Source organism: Miniopterus natalensis, chromosome 18, assembly GCF_054644295.1.
Source record: "Miniopterus natalensis isolate mMinNat1 chromosome 18, mMinNat1.hap1, whole genome shotgun sequence".
Taxonomy (NCBI): Eukaryota; Metazoa; Chordata; class Mammalia; order Chiroptera; family Miniopteridae; genus Miniopterus; species Miniopterus natalensis.
Genome location: NC_142098.1, coordinates 38,449,876 through 38,470,653, shown reverse-complemented (window position 1 = coordinate 38,470,653; position 20,778 = coordinate 38,449,876). Strand labels below are relative to the sequence as shown.

Here is a 20,778-nt window from a genome sequence, read left to right as displayed (position 1 = left end):
CTATTGCTGATGACTGTGAAGATGCACTCAGAGAGGTGGACTGTTTGCACCAAGGTCACACAGCAAGGCCGTGGGAGAGAGGCCTCCCTTGTTGGCTGGGTAACTTCCAGCAAGCGGCTCATCCTCTCCGAGCTGCATTTTCCTTCTTATGTTGTACGGATTAAACAGATCCTAGTTCGTTCTTTGTCTTTGCATCTTTGCATGTTCAACAGATATTTACTGAGCATCCACTGTGTCCCAAGTTCTGTCCTAGGGACTAGAGATTTAGCAGTGAACAAAATAGACAAAACAGCCCTGGCCAGTGTGGCTCAGTTGAGTGTTGTCCTGTGTACCAAAAGGTTGCCAGTTCGATTCCCAGTCAGGGCACGTGCCCGGGTTGCAGGCTCCATCCCAAGTAGGGGGCATGCAGGAGGCAGCTGATTGATATTTCTCTCCCTCTCCCTTCCTCTCTTTCTAAGATATCAATAAAAATATTTTTTAAAAAATAGACAAAACATTCCAGTCCTCATGGATTCACATTCTAGAGTAAGAAAATAGAGGTAAGGAAATAGACAAGAAAAGACAGATACAGGTAATCCGCACTAGTCACTCTGACGAAAAAGTCTTTGTAACCCCGGAATCAGTAGTAATTGTTGCACTTTTCCTGTTTTCCTGGATATGCCCAGATCTAAATCAGAATCTCTAGACCTTTGGCCCGCATGGTGGATCCTGGCACAGCAAACTTTGGGATTCCCTAGGCTAGCAAAAACAGTGGAGGAATGAGGGATCTTCATACAGTCAAGGAAATGAGATCCCGCGGGCAGTAAGGAGCCACAGGAGGTGTCTGAGCACAGGAGCGTCCGTTGTAGACTCCCAGAGCTAGATTGGTTCTTAGAGACTTATCCATTCATTCATCTATTTATTTATCAATAAATAGACTGGGTAGGGGTCAGGCAGTATCCTAGGTGCCGGGGATTCACCACATGGTCTTTGCCCTTGTGGAGTTCATAGTCACGGGGCAGCCAGGTGCTATTAAGTAAATGCAGAGATGACTTTATGGGGTGTGTTTTGTGCTGGGAAGGAGACGCTGTGCTTCTGAGAGATGTATGACAAGGAGATTGGCTTGTTCTGGGGGTCACGGTGGGCTTCCTGCAAAAGATGAGCAGCATTAACTAGAAGGGTGGTGAAGGGGGCTCTCCAGATCCAGTGTCCAAAGGGAGGATGGGGGGAGAGTCAGGCCAATAAGAGCTCAGCGGGTCCTTGATGTGGCAACGCGAAGGTGCGAGAGTGCCTGGCAGAGGGAACAGCCTGGGCAAAGGCCCACATTGTTGGGGCTGAGTGGAGTGAGGAAGGGGGTGGTGCAGGAAGGGGTTGGGGAGGCAAATCACATGGGGCCTTGAGGGCCATGCCGGGTGTCTGGTCTTTATCTCCAAAGCAATAGGGAACCATGGAAGGTATTTGAGCCAGAAAGTAATAGATCAGATGAGGAAATGAGGGAGAGGGAGGCTCTGGAAGATTCCCAGGTCTCCCAGTCTGTGGCTGGAGTGGGTGGGAGTGGGCCCCATGTTCGAGACTGGGAACCAGGAAGAGAGGCAGGTTTCAGGAGGTGACAATGGGATGATTTCTGCACTTGAGGCGTTGAGATGGAGAGGCCCCCTGGGGAGAGGGCGGCTTGGGGGTGGGGGGGGGGGCTCTGAGGGAGATTCAGGGGATGCTGGTGGGAAACCAACAAAGTAGGGGCTCCCCAGGCAGAGCTGGGAGAGTGAGAAGGACCAGGATCCCCAGCACTGAAGTGAAATGGAGTCAGGCCAGAGCAAGGCTCCCCCAGTTAGGTGTCTGAAGGGAGAGAGGGGGGAGTCAGGCCAATGAGAGTCCAGCAGGTCCTTGATGTAGCTACTAGGTGACCTTGGGAGGGGGGGCAGGGAGGACATGGGCTGGGAAGGGGAGTGCGGGACAAATAGTTATTCGGTGGCAGCTGTGTTCCCAGTGCTGGGAGGAGGGTGACAAATGAACCATGTCTCAGCTGCCTCAGCCCTCACATTTGCAGGGTGGGAGTGGGGAGGGAGTTAGGTAGCTGGATTAAGGAAAGAAATATGGCTGGGACAGGGACAGGGGTGGGGGCTGGGTGACCCCAGGCCTGAGAGAAGGAGGGTTTCAAGGCTGATGAGAGTGAGGGGGAGAAGATGAATGTGGGGGGTCCCTGAGCACCTACTATGTTCCAGACACCTTAGTACTGGGGATGAAACAAACTAAGAATCTCAGGTGTCCCCTTTGTGGATTTTTGCATTCTGGTGGGAGAGACAGAGGGTAAGAAAATAAGTAAAATATACAGGGTGCCCCCCCAAAATGTATATACACTTCAAATAGTTAATTCCAATGGGTTAAATTGGAAAAGAAAGAAACATCAATTGAGCTATTAGCTGTTAAGTGTGCACCACAGAGCAAAGTAATCTGGAAGCCTGAGGGGTAGCCAACAGGATGTTGTAAGTAAGTAGGATGGTCAGGTCAGGGAATACCCCACCGAGAAGGTGACACTTCAACAGGATTTGAAGTTACTGAGAGAGTAGGTTTACCCAGGACTGTCCCACTTCAGCACTGAAACTCTGGACTGAATGTCCCTTGTCCCCAGAAACCCTTTAGTCCTGGCCAAACAAAGATGGTAGGTAATCCTAGCAGTGAGTCACATGGCTATCTTAGGAAAAGCATTCCAGGTAGAAGGAACAGTAAGTGCAAAGGCCCTGAGGCTGGAACACAGGGCATATATGAAGATACAGCACTGAGAACAGGGTGGAGGCTGTTTCTGATAGAGCAAGGAAGGTTTGAAAGAGCTGGTGGGTGAACCAGAGAGGGAGCTGATTTAGAGCCCACTCTGAGAACCCTGGGGGAGCTGGCTTGTCCATGCTAATCTTAGTAGCAGGCGCAGGTCTTGCTGGGCCAGCTCAGCTGCCCAAAGCAAACAAGGGGAAGGACAGAATCTGAGTTGCTTCAAGGTCATGCATCGTGAAAGAACTGGGAGACAGAGAGGGAGGCAGTGAGAGGGAGAGGCAGAGAGAGCCAAGAGTTAATTTAGGGACCTCCTGGTAGCTAGGGAGTTTTAGGGGAGAAGTTGGCAGAATATGGGGTGCATTTCACAAAGGCCTCCCACATCACATTCTGACCACAGAGCTCTCCCTAAAACTCAGAAACTGTCTTTCCCTCCATGTCTTTCCTTCTATTTTTGCACAGTTGAAGCCATGTTGCAATTTTTCTGTCTTGATACAGACAGGAGTTTAAATAACATACAAAAGACCCAGAGAGAGGGGTACAGGGACCAAGGTGGGTGGAGACAGAAGAAGAGACATAGAGAAAAATCCCTTTCCGACTTGGAGAGATTCCTTAAGTGCTGAGATCCAGAGACTCTGGGGTGAGCCAAGGTGTGCCCTGGAGCTCTGGATGCTGCCCCGAGGTCAACTAGTGAACACACCAGGGAGATGGGCATTGTCCCAGACATCAGGATGTGTTGCTGGGGACTGGGGGAGATCCAGGGCCTTGGGCGGCTTACTCTGCTTCCTGTCTCCCCAGCTCGCCCTCCCGCACCTGTGGAACAGCCGGGGGAATGCCATCAACATCTCCAGCTTGGCCAGTCCCAGACAGTTCCCTATGTGGCCACTAAGGTAGGCCATCAGGGTACCCTGCTGCTTCCTTCCCTCCCTACTGGCCCCCCAGGGGTCTCAGATAAATGTCTCCCAAGAAACAACGTGCTGCCTCCCAACGTAGCCTGCAGGGAGTGCACAATTTCCCCATTCTGATGGCCCTGCTGCACCCCCATGGTTGGGAAAGAGGACGCGGATGAGCTTTGCATTCCCTGGGCTGAACTTTCTCTGGCCCCGTCTTCTGCAGGGGGCACTGACAGTTATGACCAAGGCCTCGGCCCTGGATGAGAGTCACTATGGTGTCTGAGTCAACTGGTGAGCAGCTTCACAGGGACTGAGAGCCTCCTGGGGGAACTGGGAAGATGGGGGAGAGCCCGAGGCACAGTGTTTGGGGCAGACCCACCTGATGCTCTCTCCTCCCTTCCCCCAGTATCTCCCAGGAAACATCTGGACCCCACTGTGGGAGGAGCTGGCAGCCTCAACACCTGACCCAGAGGCCACAGTCCCAGAGGGCACTATGGCCCAGGAGGGAGCGGAGGCCAGGGCCAGGTGGTTAGGTGTGTGGATGCCAGGTGAGGGCTCCTCTTGACCTCTTCTTTCCCCTGGTCTCTCCCCAGCCCCTGGGCCGCATGGGCCAGCGAGCAGAGGTGGGCGCTGCCGCGGTGTCCCTGGCCCCGGAGGCCAGCTTCTGCACAGGCCTGGAGCTGCTGGTGACTGGGGGTGAGGAGCTGGGGTACAGGTGCAAGGCCAGGTGGGGCACCCCCAGGGGAGCCCCTGCCATCCCTTCCTGATTCGCCCCATTTCCACTTGGGCTCCCCTGACTAGGCCTCTCCCATTCCAAACTCAGGCTCCCAGATTCCAGTCGCTGCCCCCCGCCTCAGGTGCAGCCCCAGCTCCAGACGTGAAGCCCATTTAGCAACGTGCCAAACCACCCACAGGTTCCCGCAAAAGCAATTTGCTGCCAAAAGGAGGAGGGCATCGTTACATTTGCTTTCCATCCTTTAGGAGTCCTGCCACACCGCCCCCCCCACCCCCGCCCCCCAGCCCGGACCCAAGGGACTGCAACTCCCAGCAGACCTTGCGGCAGGAGCCTCTCGCCAGGGGCTCCAGGGAAAAGTGGCAGGTCGGTCTCACCAGCGCCCCAGTTGAAAGGCCCTCAGGGGAGAGCAAATTAAGTCCTAATTAGGAGATAATGCAGGGGGGGGAGCCAAAGGGTCTCCCCTTTCTTCTTGGCCTCAGGGGAAAGGAGTTTCGGCCCCGCTGCCTGGGGAGCAGGGGGGTGGCTGGGCATAGAGACTCCTGGGACCGAGAGGGGAGCCCGGCTCCGGACTCCTGGGTTTGGGGGAGCAAACGGGGCGGGTAGGAGGCTGGAGGGCGTGGGCTCCTCGGCGCGGGTGGACTGACCCGGATTCCCCCAGGTGGGGCGCGGGGCCCGGGCGGGGGGTGTTCCCCAGGTGAGGGGGTGGAGCCGCACGGCTGCCGAGGATTGGCCGCGGCGGGGGGTGTGCGGCACCCTGATTGGCAGAGGGGGCCCCGAGCGGTCTCGCGGGCGCCACACCCCTGCAGCCCCAGGCAGGGTGGCGAGGCTCGAGGGTAAAAAAACAGGAAGACACCCCGCGGGAGGAACGTTCGGAATTTCACTGCCTGGGCCTGTGGCTGTTAGAGCTGGGGGACAGAATTTGGGGACTCAGTGTCCCAGAGTAGAATTACGGAGGCACAGTGGCTCAGGGCCGGAGTTGAGGGTACGGCGGGAACAACACTTTGGGGTCACAGTGACCTGGATGCAGGGGTTGAGGGAACTCTGAGCGCGGAAGGTTTGGGCGGCACAGTGACCCAGAGCGAATAGCCAACTGCCTCCGGGGTTCCTGAGCTGGGGAGGCGCTCGGGAAGCGGATTAACCAGGCGATCCTGCTCCAGGAATTATTCTTAGAGGCTCACTGATAAATTGGAGGATTGAAAATTTTCAGGCCCCTCTGATGAAAGGGACTGGAAGGAGGCCTGGTGAGCCGTTTGTGTTTTTATCTCGTAAAAAGTTAGAAAGAATACATAGGTTCTCGTTGGAGAGAAGAGCTCTATTCAGGCAGGTTTCGGACTGCAACCCTTCACCCCTACCTGCCACCCTCCTCAGAGGCCTCTTCCCGAAGTCTTCCCCCCATTCATTTAGGGGACCTGCGCCCGCCGACGTGCGCAGGGTGCTTTTCCTTCCCACCAAGTTAGGGACCGAGATCTGCGGAGGTCCTGGCCTTTCCTCTCTAACCTCGGGCTGCTGTTCCTCCCTCGCGCTCCGTGGCGGAACCTGTGAACGCGCACCTTTGCCAGCGCGCACGCACGCCCCGGGCACAGCATCCGCGTGGCTGGAACGCGCCCGAGCGGGGGGCTGGGAGGATGGCGATTCGCTCGGGGGCGGCGGAGGCTCGCCGGCGCATGCGCACTGCCGGGGCCGTCTGCGAGAGGCGCAGGGTAGTCATGGAAGTCCCGGGCGCCGGGTGGGAGGGGGCGTGGACCGGGCGGGGCCGTAACGTCTGCATCTGAGGCGGGCACAGTCACCCGCCGCGACGACCATGGCGGCGGCCGCGCTGGGGCAGGTGGGTTCGGGGCGGCACCGCGCTGGGGCTGGAGGAGCCCGCGGGGGGCGCCCTTCTCGCTCGCCCGCAGCCCCGGCGCTCGGGTGCGGCCGCGGAGCGCCCAGGAGGAGGGGCCCCATTGGAAAGGACCCGGGAGCTTTAGTGGGCGGTGGGGGAACTTAATTGGTGGGAAGGGGGCCGGGACTGGAGGCCCGAGAAGGGAAACGTGGAGGAGGGGGCAGTAATGGGAGAGGCAGGGGCCTGGGTGGGGTTCAGAAGGGACCCGTCGGCGGGTGGAGGCACCGTGATAGGGGCTCCCAGTACCTATAGGGGAGGGGTGGGATGAAGGGCGCAGAGTTCATCCTCAGGCCTGGACAGGGAATTGGATTCGGGACCCTATCTTCTTGGAACTAAGGAGTTAAGATAGATGTGGACTGTCGTGTCCCCGAAACCCCTTATCTGAAGCTCCGCACCTGGGTTGGAAATCGAGGCAGCTCGTTGTCGTCAGAGTGACGGATACTCCAGGCAAGACTGAGATAGTCCATTCTTGCTGATATGATGACAACCAGCAGTTTGTGATTTTAGAGAACGAGGTTTCTCAGTGGGGAAGGGAACAGTAACAACTCCAAGAAGGGGGGGTCATTACAACCCTTGAGAGCTACAACATAACCTTGGGACCTGTGTCTGGGTTACTTAGCCCAGCGTGATGGAGAGCAGGGCAGGTGTTTTTTTTTCTCGGAGTCTCAGTTGCTGATGAAGACAGCTATGGCTAGGGCACTCCTGGGGATCTGGTGGGACAGTCGTGGGCAGTGACAGGGACAGCCTGGGGTTGGGCTGTGGAGGAGAGTCTTGAACTGTCATAGGACAGCTCTGGTCTGATGGGAGAGTCCTGGGCTATAATAGGACAGTTCTACATGTGAAGGGGTCAGTCCTGGGCTGTGACAAGGAAGTTTGGGGCTGTGATAGGGACAGTCCCTGGGTGATGCAGGCATGGCACTGCACTATGACAGGGCCTCTTCCTGGGCTGTGATGTGGAGGCGGGCCTGATGTGTGAAAGACGGTACTAGACTATGATATGGACAACCCTGGGCTTTGATTGTGACACTCATGGGCCACGTTGGGAGACAGTCCTGGACTGTGGTGGGGACAGACTGGGCTGTAATGAGGCACATGGAGGCCGCATAATGTTACAGAACCCTGCCCTGTGCACCCCCCCAACCTTCCTCATTTCTTAAATAGCCCCCATACTTTTACACTCTTTGTCCCAAATGCCCATCTACCACCTGAGAGTCTCCTTTGGGACCAGTCCCTATGGTTTGGGGGGTCAGGTGGTGGAGCACCTTCTCTCAGCTGAGGCGAGACTCCTGCCCATAGAGAAATGTCCTGGGAGGGTGAAGGCAGCTTCTCCCAGGGACTCTAAGAACAGCACAGATTTCTTATCTGGACACTGTGCCCAGCACTTCTCTGCCTTGTGGGTGTGTTTTTCTGCCCTTGTTTTCCTCTCTGTCCTGGATACCTCTCTCTCTAAGCCTCACTGACAGTTTCTCTCCAGGCCTTGGCATCATTCTGTCTCTTGCAGCCTTCCTTTGGGTCTCCCTTTCACTTTGTGCTTTGTGGCTGAAGTCTGGTCTTCCTCTCTTTCCTTTTTCCTGGTTCTCTCGTTGCTTCTCTTTATCCCACTCTCAGCATTTTTTCCTGATTTCTCCACCCTTGACTTGCCCTGAGTTTCTCTCCCTCTTGGCTCTTTTCTCAGTCTCTCTCCATATCTATTTCGTCATCTCTTGGGCTTGTTTTCCATTCTTTCAAGTTTGTGTTTTCTATTTCTCTGGCTCTTTTTCTCATTCTTGCTCTTCCGTCTCTTACTCTTTTATTCTTTTCTATTCCGCTTCCCTCTGAGGGCTGCTGTCCTGCCCAGATGCTGGCTGTCTCTGCCCTGCGTCTGGGGACTGCGGCTGTGCTGTTCCCTCCTGGGCGGAAGCATGGCCACAGGCTTATGTGGGCTACACATCGCCACCTAGAGGCACGTTTTGGAGCAACACCCTAACGTCCCAGAAGCCGGTGGCTCCACACTACCCAGGGCTACTCCTCAGATTTCAAGGCCCAGATTTTAGGACATGGAAGCCCCACAGCCCCCCTCTCCCCGTGACTCACCTGCTGATCAGTCACCGCTGCCATTCACATCCATTCTCACGGATTGGTGTCAGCTCACCCGGCTCGCAGGGCAGGAGCAGGCTAGGCTATCATCTCTCCCAGTCTCAGGACCCAGCTGCCTTCCCACTAGGCCAGGGAAAGAGGCACTGTGAGGCCCAGGAACACTGGGCAGAGGCCACCCTGCTGGACACAGCCAGACCTGCTCTCTCCTGCTGGCCTTGGGCAGGACCGCAGAGAAGTGTTCATCTGGATAGTGTCCATGGCTGACTAGGGTGGCCTCCAGGTCCACGTGGCTACCCCTCAACCCTGGGATCTGAAGGGAATTAGAATCAATGGTGTCCAAAGTGTGGGGCTGGGGACTTCTAGTAATCAGAATTCAGTAGATCTAATACTCTGAAAGAATATGGACTTGGACTCCTGGGTGTGAGGGAGGAAGAGGCTGGGGGCCTGGACTCCTGGGTGTGAGGGAGGAGGGGCTGGGGGCCTGGACTCCTGGGTGTGAGGGAGGAAGAGGCTGGGGGCCTGGACTCCTGGGTGTGAGGGAGGAGGGGCTGGGGGCCTGGACTCCTGGGTGTGAGGGAGGAGAGGCTGGGGGCCTTGACTCCTGGGTGTGAGGGAGGAGGGGCTGGGGGCCTGGACTCCTGGGCCTGAGGGAGGAGAGGCTGGGGGCCTGGACCCCTGGGTGTAAGGGAGGAGAGAGCTGAGGGTATAGATCCCGGGTCCTGGGGAAGCATGACATTTGTCCCCCACTCTAATCAGGATTTGAGCCCCCCAGCGAGGCCTTCACTTACCTGTACTTTCCCTTGTCGTCTTCTGTCTGAACTGCTCTCAGGGCTGGGGCCAAAGTTCCCTCTGGTGGGAGGTGCCTGTGTGTTTGACTTTGCCCCAGCATGGAGGAGGGAAGGGAAGCAGACCCAGCTCTTTCTAGGGATGGTGCTTATAGGGGCAGGGAGGGACTTGGCCTCCTTCAGGATCCCCTCCTGCTACATGCTGGTCAGGACAGAGGAAAAAGGCTTGGCGCAGCCACATGCCCTGTTAGAGTGCTCTGGGCCTGTGACAGAATAGGCCAGGGGTACCTCCCAAGTGAAGGAGGCAGCAAAGGACTTGCCAGGGCCTTCTGCTTTCTCTCTCGTGGCCTCACCACCTTTCTTCTGTCCCCATCCCCAGATTTGGGCCCGAAAACTTCTCCCTGTCCCTTGGCGTCTGTTTGGCCCCAGAAGATATGCCTCATCCAGCTTCAAGGTAAAAGGAGAGACTGTACTTTTGGATCCCAAGGAAGAGGAAGGGGCTGGGGGGCTGAACTACTGGATCTGAGGAAGGAGGGGGCTGGGGTAGGATTTGGGAATCTCCTAAAGGTCCAACATTCAAAAGTCAAGGTGGGCAGCGACGGGATAGCCTGATTGCCCACCATCAGGTTGTGGGAAAGAGTTGAAACTGCATGTCCCAGAAGCCTCTGGAACCACAAGACCCTCTCTTTGGGTCTTTTGCCCCATTGATTCATGGGAGTTGTAGTTTTTTGTATGTTTTTTTTTCCAGTTTGGAGGGTGTGGCCAGATTCCAGGATTCTTTTTCTTTTCTCAGGCTGCCGACCTGCAGCTGGAAATGACACAGAAGCCTCAGAAGAAGCCTGACCCCAGCGAGCCCCTGGTGTTTGGGAAGACATTCACTGACCACATGCTGATGGTGGAGTGGACTGAGAAGGGCTGGAGCCACCCTAGAATCCAGCCCTTCCAGAACCTCACACTGCACCCGGCCTGCTCTGCTCTCCACTACTCACTGCAGGTGGCATGGCCCACATCTACCCCCCTCTCTCCGATCTCTTCCCTCTTGCTGTGTCTGTTGCCGGGTCCACCTTCCTGAGTCTGCTGCTTGTGTGTTTCTTCTTTCCCTGTACTTACCATCTGTTCTCTGAGGCTACTCATGTTCCAGGCCCTGTGCTGGATGATGCTGGGGTCCCCGAGATGAGCAGATCCCGTTCCTTCACTTGAAAACCCCACAGTTTGGTTACAAGTTAGTGTGATCTGAGCTCTGATAGAGGCCAGAGAGACCTAATTCTGCCTCTAACTTGAAAGAAAGTGGGGTCTGTGTGGGCAAAGAGGAGAACTTAGGGTGTCAGAGGGAGAGGTGACAGCCAGTACAGAGACATAGTACAAAGAAGGGCCTCACATACTTGGGGGAATTGTGACATTGGAATGTGGTGGCGGAGGCTGAGGATGTCATCAGGACCTTGTCAGAGGCGCTGGTAGCCAGGGCGGCTCTGAGCAGGTGTGGAACAAGGATAGCCCCGGGTGCATGAGACCTGTCAGAACATGTGCAGGGTGAGTTGGAGCGGGGAGACCGGAGGCCAAGCTGGAGCGAAGGTCAGGGTAGGAAAAAATAGGTAGACGGGGAAGCCTGAGCTGGGGCTAGAGCTGGGGAGGGGCAGGAAGGAATGGGACAGAGAGATTCAGGGATACGAGGGATTGGCAGGCAGGGCGAGAGAAGGGCAGGGAGGGCTGAGGAGGATGCCCAGAGGTTTGGCCAGGAGACCCGGTTGTCCATGGGGCTGTGCCTGTATGGGGTCTCGGGAGGCAGATTGGCCTTGCAGGGCTTGGTAAGGGGCCTGTGAAGAGAGCTATCTGGGTGGCCTTTGGCTTGTGACTTAAAGCTATGGCTGAAAGCAAGGACTTCCTGGAGGAGACTCTAGCTGTGATGAGATTTGATTGGGCGTATAGTACAGGTCTAGTCGTTGGTTTGTAGTTTGAGTAATTTTTGTTCCTTTGGGCATGGTTCTGGGACATTGGGCATGTTTTTTTTTTTCTTTTAAGAATTTTGAGGGTTTTCCCCCCCACCTACTCTGGACATTTGACCAGAACCAGTCAGTTCTGTGCTAACTGGTTGGCAGCAGTTAGATACTAAGGATGGACAGTCAGGGGGTTATGACCACAGGAAGGGGGTTTTTGGAGGCTACCATTTAGTTAGCTCTCTGTCCTCCAGCTCTCTGTCACCCAGCACTTCTTCAGTTGAGTGAGTGCAGATGAAAGGGTTCGGAGGCCCTGGGATACAAAACGTATGCTTTTTATTTTTTTAAAGATTTTTTATTGGTTTTTAAAGAGAGAAGGGAGAGAGCAGGAAAGAGAGAAACAGCGATGTGAGAGGGCCTCCTACCGGGGATCGAACCTGCATCCTAGGTATGTGCCCTGGCTGGGAATCAAACCCGAGACCCTTTCATGCATGGGATCATGCCCAACCACCTGAGCCACACCAGCCAGGACCTTGGTTGATTCTTGTATGTGCCCTGATCAGGGATTGAACCCGAAACCTTGGCATATTGGAATGATGCTCTAACCAACTGAGCTACCCGGCCAGGGCTACACAAGGACTCCTTAAAAACGTAACTCCAGCACCATCATCAGTCCTGAGAAATGGTACCAGTAGCATGGAGAGGGCGTGAACAGCACACTCTCTGCACCTCTGCGTCTGGGTCTCTCTGTTACGCCTTCTCTGGTCTCTGTCCTTTGCTTTCTCGAGTGTCTCTGTGTCTTGACTCTCTGGGTCTCTCTCCCTCCTTCTCTGTGTGCTCAGTGGGGTGGTCTCTCCCCAGCTCTGTATCTCTGCTTCTGTCTGTTGGCTTGTGTATCGGCCTCTGTCTCGGTGTCTCTCACTGTCTCCTCCCAACTGTGTGAGGAGGTCTCTGAGCCGCCTGCCCACCTGTCCCCGCAGCTCTTCGAGGGCATGAAGGCCTTCAAAGGCGGCGACCGGCAGGTGCGCCTCTTCCGACCCTGGCTCAACATGGACCGCATGCTGCGCTCGGCCCTGCGCCTCTGCCTGCCGGTGAGGGGCCCTGGCCGCCCTGGTGGCGGGGGGCGTGGGGTGCAGCGAGGGCCACGCAGGGCCCCTGACTTGTGGGAATCCCGTGCAGAGCTTCGACAAGGTGGAGTTCCTGGAGTGCATCCGCCGGCTGGTGGAAGTGGACAAGGACTGGGTCCCCGACAGCTCAGGCGCCAGCCTCTACGTGCGGCCCGTGTTCCTGGGGAACGAGGTGGGCCCCACTTCCAGTGCTGGGGTGGGTGGGGCCCGGGGACCAGGCCCAGGGCAGGGGAATCCTAGAGGGACATGCTGGGGACCCCCACTCCTGGGTCATAGAGGGGCTGCAGGCCTGGACTCCCGGGTCCCTGACGCTCCTTTCTGCCCATCTCAGCCCTCGCTAGGTGTCACCAGTTCCTCCAGAGCCCTCCTGTATGTAATCCTCTGCCCCGTGGGCTCGTACTTCCCTGGAGATGCCATGAGCCCCGTCTCCCTCCTGGCTGACCCCACGTTCATCCGGGCCTGGATGGGTGGGGTCGGAGACTGCAAGCTGGGCGGGTAAGTAGTCCTGCTCCCACCTGGCAAGTTTGGGTCTGGTGCCCTGGAGGTGAGACTCAGGGTCGCCCATGCTCTGGGGGGTGTCTTTGGATGTTCATTGCCCTCTCTAGGGGACAGCTCTGCCCACAAATTGGGATGTGATGTCATTGGCACCATGGTGGTTAGGGCGGTGTGTGTGTGGTGGGGGGAGGGGGTGTGTTGGGTGGAGGTAAGTGGGGAAACCAGGACTGGCCCCTTGGAAGCCTCCAGAAATACAGTTTTATACTTAGTTCATTGGTCTTACCCCCAGGTAGCCTCCCCTGAACCCCCGGGCTGGCCCCCTCCCCCACCTAGCTCCCCTAGGCCCTGGGCCTCCAGTGCCCATCACCCTGTGTGTGAATTTCTGCATCAGTCTATATCACCAAGGGCCTTGGTTCAGGATGGCATTTAGGGTCTGCTGGGTGGTGACAGAGGCAGAGGGTGGGGTAAGGTGTGCTGGGACAGCAGGTGTGGTCACAGCTGGGAGCTCACTCAAGTCCTTCCCAGCACACATCTTCTGAGGTCTTCCGGGGGTAGGCCCTGTGCCAGGTGAAGCTGGGGACACAGATGGGTTGGATCTGGCCCCTGCCCTCCAGGGGCTCCCAATATCCAGGGCAGCATGTGCTCTGATGGAAGTGACTGGGGCACTTTCAAAGTCTTCACAGAGGAGGTGGTGACAGTGACGCCTCAGCTGAGTCTGAAGGGTAGGAAGGAGCTGGCTCCCTGGGTTTGAATGATGGTAAACAATTTTGTATCCTGGGACCACGTGTTTGGGGCAGGGAGGAGGGGCAGAGTGGCAGGAGTTGTCAGAGGAGAAAAATAAGTCTGGTACAAAGCAGACCAGGCCCTGACCACCAGACTGAGGCTCTGATCTTGTCCCAGGGGTGATGGGCGCCATGGGAGGCTTGTGAGCAGGTGAGGGGTGAGGTCAGCTTTGGGTGAGAGACAGTGTTAAAACAAAGTAATATGGAAAATCTTGGAGGTGGCCTGATTTATCGGGGAGTCCAGAGAAGGCCTGGAACCTGGCCAGGAGGTTTGGAAATGCCTCGTAGAGCAGGTAACATCACAGGGGTTTTGAAGGGCACTTCAGGGGTTGGATGAGGGAGGTGATGCCAGAAAAGGAAACAAGGATAGGGTGGGGAGAGGAAGGATGGACCACTGAGAGCCTTGACCCCAAGCGACTGGCCAGGGAGTCTGTCCCGGGGGTATTGGGGAGCCATAGGAAGGCTGCGAGCTGGGGTGGAGCAGGGCCACGCTGGGGCTCCCTCGCCCTCGCTAACCTTGTTGTTCTTCACCAGGAATTATGGGCCCACGGTGTTTGTGCAGCAGGAGGCGAAAAAGAAGGGCTGTGAGCAGGTCCTCTGGCTATACGGGCCTGACCACCAGCTTACTGAGGTGGGCACCATGAACATCTTCGTCTACTGGACCCACGAGGATGGGGGTGAGCCCACCCACGACCCAACCTAAGCCCTGGTGGGGGTGGGTGGTGTGATGATTCCTAGCAGATGGCAGGTTGCAGGGATTGGGGTGGGGCAGCTCCTGAGAGGATGGGAGGGCATGAATGAGGGTGTGAGGTGATGCCCCCATCCCTTGCACCTGATCCAGTGTTGGAGCTGGTGACCCCCCCGCTGGATGGTGTCATCTTGCCTGGAGTGGTCAGACAGAGTCTGCTGGACCTGGCTCGCACCTGGGTGAGGGCTCGGTGTCTTCCGGTGGTGGGAGTGACGGGGTCCTGCTGTGTTGGGGGACCAGGGCCTCTGGGGCTGGGGTGGGGGCTGGGGCACACTGGCTTGTCTCTGTCCCCCTCTCTGGGTGTCTGTCTCCCGCCTTGGGTCCCTGTCTTTCTCGCCACCCATAGGGCGGGGGAGGCAGTTGCTCAGGGCAGCCCACCAGGTTCGTGCTCTGTTTCTTGCCCTGCAGGGCGAGTTCCGGGTGGTGGAGCGGAAGATCACCATGAAGGAGGTTATGCGAGCCTTGGGGGAGGGACGGGTCCGGGAAGTCTTTGGCTCAGGCACCGCTTGCCAGGTCTGCCCTGTGCATCGAATCCTGTACCAAGGCAAGGTGAGCTAGGGCTGCCACTGGAGGTGGGGGGGATGGGGGAGGGGCCCAGTCCTTACGGGCTTTCCTTCCTAGGACCTCCACATTCCCACCATGGAAAATGGGCCTGAGCTGATCCTTCGCTTCCAGAAGGAGCTGAAGGCAATCCAGGTGAGGCGCGCTGGCTGGGGGCGGGCTGGGTGCTCCTTTCCCAGAGAAGTTCATGCCGCACGAGCCTCTGGTCTGAGAGCATCTTCCCCCAATAGTCCCACCAGAGGCTAATGGACCCTCCCACCGGCCTCTGGGCCCCTGAGTGGGCTTTCCTCGAGCCTCTGTGGCCTAGAGCACTTCTTGGGGCCCAGTGACCCTTCCCTGAGCCTCTGCAGCCCCTGGGTGTCCTTCTGGTGGGAGACCTCCCCTTCCCACCAGCCTCTGGGACTTTAAGCCACAGAAGCCCACTCCCCTGGGTCCCCTGGAGCCCTGGGCTACCCGTTTGGCCTGAGAAGTCTCTCCTCCAATCCTCTGGGCCCCCTCTGTGGCGCAGGGCTGTTTCCCCTCCTAAGCCCCTAGAAGTGTTTCCATTCATCTGAGCCAAGGTATCTTTCCTGGGGACCCCTGGGCCCAGCTCCTGGCACTGGACCTAGAACTGCCTTTCCCGCGGCCTCTGTAAACTCGGGCCCGGGACCTTGAACTGCGGTTCTCTCCACTCTCTATGGGGCTTTTCAACGGACTTTCCCCAGAGCCCTGGGGCCTCCGTGCGGGGCTGCGGCGCGGCTCCCCGCTCACGCTCCGCCCTGTCGTCCCGCAGTACGGAACGAAGGCCCACGAGTGGATGCTCCGGGTGTGACGCTGCAGACTGTGCCCGGCCACCCTCGGGCCCACCGGCCTTAGCCCTAGTCCCTGCCGGAGCCGCGTCTCCCTACCAATGACAACCTGAAGTGCAATATGAAATAAGAGGCCGCGGCCGGGGCGCCTGGGTCTCTGGCGCCCCCGCGTGGCCGCCACGCTCCCAAAGCCTTACGGGCCCGACCCAGGCGTCCGGGCCCCAGCTCCGCCTCAGGCCTGGGGGATTTGGATTCCCAGCTGCTCTGTGTTGAGGGGTTAAGTCTACGCCTTGGCCCCCGACTCCGCACCTCTCCGTTCTCACACCGGATCTCCCAAGTGCTGCCGTTGATATTTTTTCTTCTTGCTGGAATTTTGAAATAAAATGCCAAATACAAGACATTAGCTGTCATCTCCAGTGATGCAACCACTCGTCAAGGGCATTACCTGGCTTGCAGGTTCGATCCCCAGGCCCGGTCAGGGCGCTTGCAGGAGGCAACCAATGCTCTCTCCCCCCACTCCCCCCAACTCTAAAAATCAATGGAAAAAATATCTGATAAGGACCTACTCTGTTGTGTAACTGTGTGGATTTGGGCAAAGTGAATCCCTCTCTGGGCCTCAGTTTCCCCATCTATAAAATGGAGATATTAATAGCACCTCGCTCATAGGCTTGTTGGAGGATTAATAGGGCACTTATACCCGACACCCTGGGACCAGCTGGGCCTGGGAGGCTCTGGACCACCAGGGGGTGCCACAGCCCCAGGCACTGAAAGTTGAGGATGCTACTGAGACACAGCAGAGGAAACTGGCCTCACTCCCAGGCACCACATCCCGGGTGAACCAGCTACCACCCCAGGGACCTTTGTGCCATTTCTCCCTTCTCCACCAGCTAACTGGGTGCAGATGCCAGTGTATTAGTTAGTGCTGTGTGGCAAATTACTCCCAAATCCCCACAGCTTAAAATAACAAACATTTACTATCTGGCATAGTTTCTGAGGGTTGGAATCCAGAGCTGCTTAACCAGGTGGTTCTGCTTCAGGCTTTGTTAAGAGGTTTCAATCAAGCTGTGTAACCAGGACCTCGATCAGCTGGAGGCTCCCCTGGGACTGGAGGGTTCCTTTCCAATTACAGTTCACATACAATATTACGTTAGTTTTACATATAGAACATAGTGATTAGACATTTATATAACTTATGAGGTGGTCACCTGATGAGTTTATTGCCCATATGCCGTTGTACGTAGTTATTACTTCATGCACTCGTGATTGCTTTTACGGCTGGCAATTAGCACTTTTTAATCCCTTCACTCGAGACACGTTGAAAGGAACTTGAGATACTAGAGTTGGTTAAAAGTTCACTGATTAAATTTGCAATCAATGTTTAAGTGTGTGGGGAAATTAACGTAGTGAAAGCCATGGCTTGCTATTTTTAGCTGTGGAAGGAGTCAGTGACTGTTTAGAGGAAAGCTGATCATTTAAAATTAATCATTACCAAGAACACAAACAGCTGTGAATAGTTGTGGCCATACACAAAAGCTCTCCTGACATAAAAAGATTTCACTGTAATCTTTTCAACAAATGGTGCTGGGAAAACTAGATACCCACATGCAAAAGAATGAAGGGGGACCCTAACGTTACACGTTATGCAAAAATGAACTCAAACCAGGGACCTAAATGTCAGACCTAAAACTATAAAGCTCTTAGAAGAAAGCTTGTCTTAGGGGAAAAGCTTCGTGTCATTGGATTTGGCAACGATTTCTCTGCTGTGACGGCAAAAGCACAGCCAACAAAAGTAAAAATAAATAAATGACTCCATCAAAATTTAAAACTTTTACCGTAAATCAAGGGACACAATAACATTCAGCCTATGGAGTGGGAGAAAGTATTTGCAAATCATATATCAAATAAAGGGTTAATGGCCAGAATATATAAAGAACTTTTACAACCACAACCACCACCAAATAACCTGATTTAAAAACAGGCAAAGGCCTGGCCGGGTGTGGCTCAGCGGTTGAGCGTGGACCTAGGATCCAGGTGATCTGGGTTCGATTCCCGGTCAGGGCACAGGCCCGGGTTGCGGGCTCGATCCCCAGTCGGGGGCGTGCAGGAGGCAGCCGATCAATGACGCATCTTTAGTGTTTCTATCTATCTCTCCCCCTCCCTTCCTCTCTCTGAAATCAATAAAGATATATTTAAAAAATGAAATAAATTCACTTTAAAAAAAAATGGGCAAAGGACTTGAGTAGACATTTCTCCAAAGAAGATATACATACACATGAGTAAGACATACAGCGTACCCAGGTGAGGACGCTCAGTATCACTGATCATTAGGGAAATGCAAACGAAATCCACCACGAGGTGCCCCTTCACACTGAACAGCATGAGTGTGATCACAAAACACGACAAAATAACAAGTGGCGAGGACGTGGAGAAACAGAGCCCTGTGCCCTGTTAGGGGGAATATTTAGTGGTGTAGCTGCTGTGGGAAGAGTGTGGTGTTGGCTTAGTCAGGGTTCTCCGGAGAAACAACCAATAGGACATATATATATATATATATCCCCACTCCACAGGTTGACTGTTAGTGTGTCCTTTGTTTTTGTTTTTTTAAAATATATATCTTTATTGATTTCAGAGAGAGGAAGGGAGAGGGAGAGAGAGAGAGAGACATGAATGATGAGAGAGTCATGGATCGAGCCCGCAGCCCGGGCACGTGCCCCGACCGGGAATCGAGCCCCGACCGCCTGGATCCCAGGGCGACGCTCAGCCGCTGAGCCACGCCCGGCCGGGCGGTGTCCTTTGGTTTACAGTAAAAGTTTTAAATTTTGATGTAGCCCAATTTATTTTTACTTTTGTTGCCTGTGCTTTTGCTGTCATAAAAAAAAATCATTGCCAAATCCAACGGCACATAGTATACTGTATGATTGTGCTCACAGGGAGTATCTAAAGCAGTAAAACTCGTCGGGGCAGGGAGCAGAGCTGAGGCAGCGGGGGCCGGGAGGCGGGGAGCGAGGGGGAGCCCCTGCTCGACGGGTGTGGGGTTCGGGGGTGCGAGACCAAACGCCCTGGGATCGGCTGCGCAATACCATGAATATACTCAATACTACCAAACTGGAACTTAAAAATGGTTCAGACGGTATATTTTATGTCGTGTGTATTTGATCATATTTTTTTTCAATCCTCAACCAAAGTTATCTTTTTATTGATTTTAGAGAGAGAGGGAGAGAGAGAGAGAGAAACATCAAAACATGGATCAGTTGTCTCCCATGCGCCCCCCACAGGGAATCGCACCCGAAACCTTCTTGGTGGGGACAGTGCTCCAACCAACTGAGCCGCCCAGGCAGGGCTGATCGTATTTTTGAAAAAAGATCTTGACCCGTGGTTTTTCTCTGACAGTCTACACTACCGTCACCGCGGGCAGGGCCGCGCAGGCTCGTTGAGCGTCTGCTGGCATATGCCACGTGCCCAGCTCCCTCGCACATTTGTGACTTTGGATTATGACCTCATTCCAGACTTCCTCTGATATCTGAGTGGAGACCTTTGCTTTGGCTGGATGCCCTGGGGCTATCAGCAGTCCAACCGCTATTCCAGCAGGTGCCCAGCTGGGCAAGCCTCTGCCACCCAGTGTGACTTCATACCCAGGCCACGTGAGCCTGGCCTGTCCGGTGGTTACACAATTTTCAACAGAGAATCACCCCCTGCCCGTCCAGAGCCCAGACAGAAACAGGAGATCCCCCTGAAGTTTTCTCAGTGCAGTTTGGTGGATTTTTTTATTATTATTGTTGTGAGATACACATAACATAACACCACTTTCACTACTTTAAAGCACACAGTTCAGCAGCAGTCAGCACATTCACATTGCTGTGCAACTGTTACTGTCTCTAGGATTTTTTTCCTCCCAAATTAATACTGTACCCATTAAGCAGCTTCCCGCTCACTCCCCCTTGTCCCCCAGCCCCTGGCAGTCATCATTCTACCTCCTATTTTTATGAATTTGCCTCTTCTAGGTCCTTCTTTATACGTGAAATCACAGGGTCTCTGTCCCTGTGTGTCTGACTTTTTTTCACTTAGCGAGGTGTCTTCAAGGTTCACCCATGTTGTGAGCATGTGTCAGGATTTCCTTCCCCTTTCAGGAGGAACAATATTCCACTGTATCCAGGTTGGTAAGATTTTAACCATGAGGCCTTCACTGAAGTAGTGGCCCCTGGAGCTTCACCTTGAAGCACGTGTCCTTGTCACAGGAAGCTGCAGGTCAGTCCGCTTCCCACTCTGAAGGTCACTCTTTTTTATCTTTTCTTTCCCCCTCCCATCCCCTCCTCTTCTCTTCCTTTCCCTTTCTTTCTTTCTTTCTTTCTTTCTTTCTTTCTTTCTTTCTTTCTTTCTTTCTTTCTTTCTTTCTTTCTTTCTTTCTTTCTTTCGATTGGGGGGGCACCTGGAGATTTCTCTTTCTTCTTATAAGCTCATCCATGAATTTCTCTTTGTAAAAAAAATTTATTTTATTTTATTGATTTCAGAGAGAGGAAGGGGGGGAGAGAGAGAAACATCAATGATGAGAGAGTCATGGATCGGCTGCCTCCTGCACACCCATCGCTGAGGATCGAACCCGCAACCTGGGCATGTGCCCTGACCAGGAATCGAACCCCGATCTCCTGGATCCTAGGTCGATGCTCAACTGCCAAGCCACGCCGGCCGGGCTCATCCATGCATTTCTAAGGGACTACAGTATGGATTTTTTTGTCAGGAAAAACTTGAACTTGATATATTCTGAACTTACAGAAAAGCTTCAAGCTTTGTACAAAGAACTCTGTATATTCTTTTCCCAGGTTCCCCAATGCTCGCCACTCCTGCCCCCCTTTCCTCTGTTGTTCTATCTCTAGATTATATATTTGCATTTCCAGAAACATTTGAGAAAACATTGGTGATACCATATCTCTTTGTCCCTAAATACTTCAGTGTGTATTTGCTAAGGACAAGGACATTCTTTTTAATAATTACAATACGGTGAGCAACATCACCGGGGCTGGATTACTACCATCTGAGGTACTGAGCGCACCCAAATGCCATAGGCTGTCTTGTGAACCTCCAGGGTGAGCAATCCCTCCGCGAACCGCACCTCGTGGGCTGTCTCTCTGGCCTCCATTCATGTGAACAGTTCCTCTGTTTTTCTCTTTCTTGACCTTGACATTTTCCAAGAGTCTAGGCCAGTTGCTAGGCAGTAAGTCCCTTGATTGGAAT

At 54.7% G+C, this 20,778-nt stretch overlaps 1 protein-coding gene across 1 annotated transcript; it reads left to right on the top strand.

Moving 5' to 3' along the window:
- The first annotated feature begins 6,108 nt into the window (after positions 1 to 6,108).
- On the top strand, positions 6,109 to 15,947 carry BCAT2 (branched chain amino acid transaminase 2). The gene is made up of 11 exons (XM_087826811.1): positions 6,109 to 6,196; positions 9,494 to 9,568; positions 9,908 to 10,108; positions 12,029 to 12,139; positions 12,228 to 12,347; positions 12,507 to 12,670; positions 13,987 to 14,129; positions 14,294 to 14,379; positions 14,609 to 14,749; positions 14,822 to 14,896; positions 15,534 to 15,947. Exons 1-11 carry the CDS (start codon positions 6,173 to 6,175, stop codon positions 15,570 to 15,572), a joined length of 1,179 nt encoding a protein of 392 aa, XP_087682937.1. The 5' UTR covers positions 6,109 to 6,172; the 3' UTR covers positions 15,573 to 15,947.
- Positions 15,948 to 20,778: the final 4,831 nt, after the last annotated feature.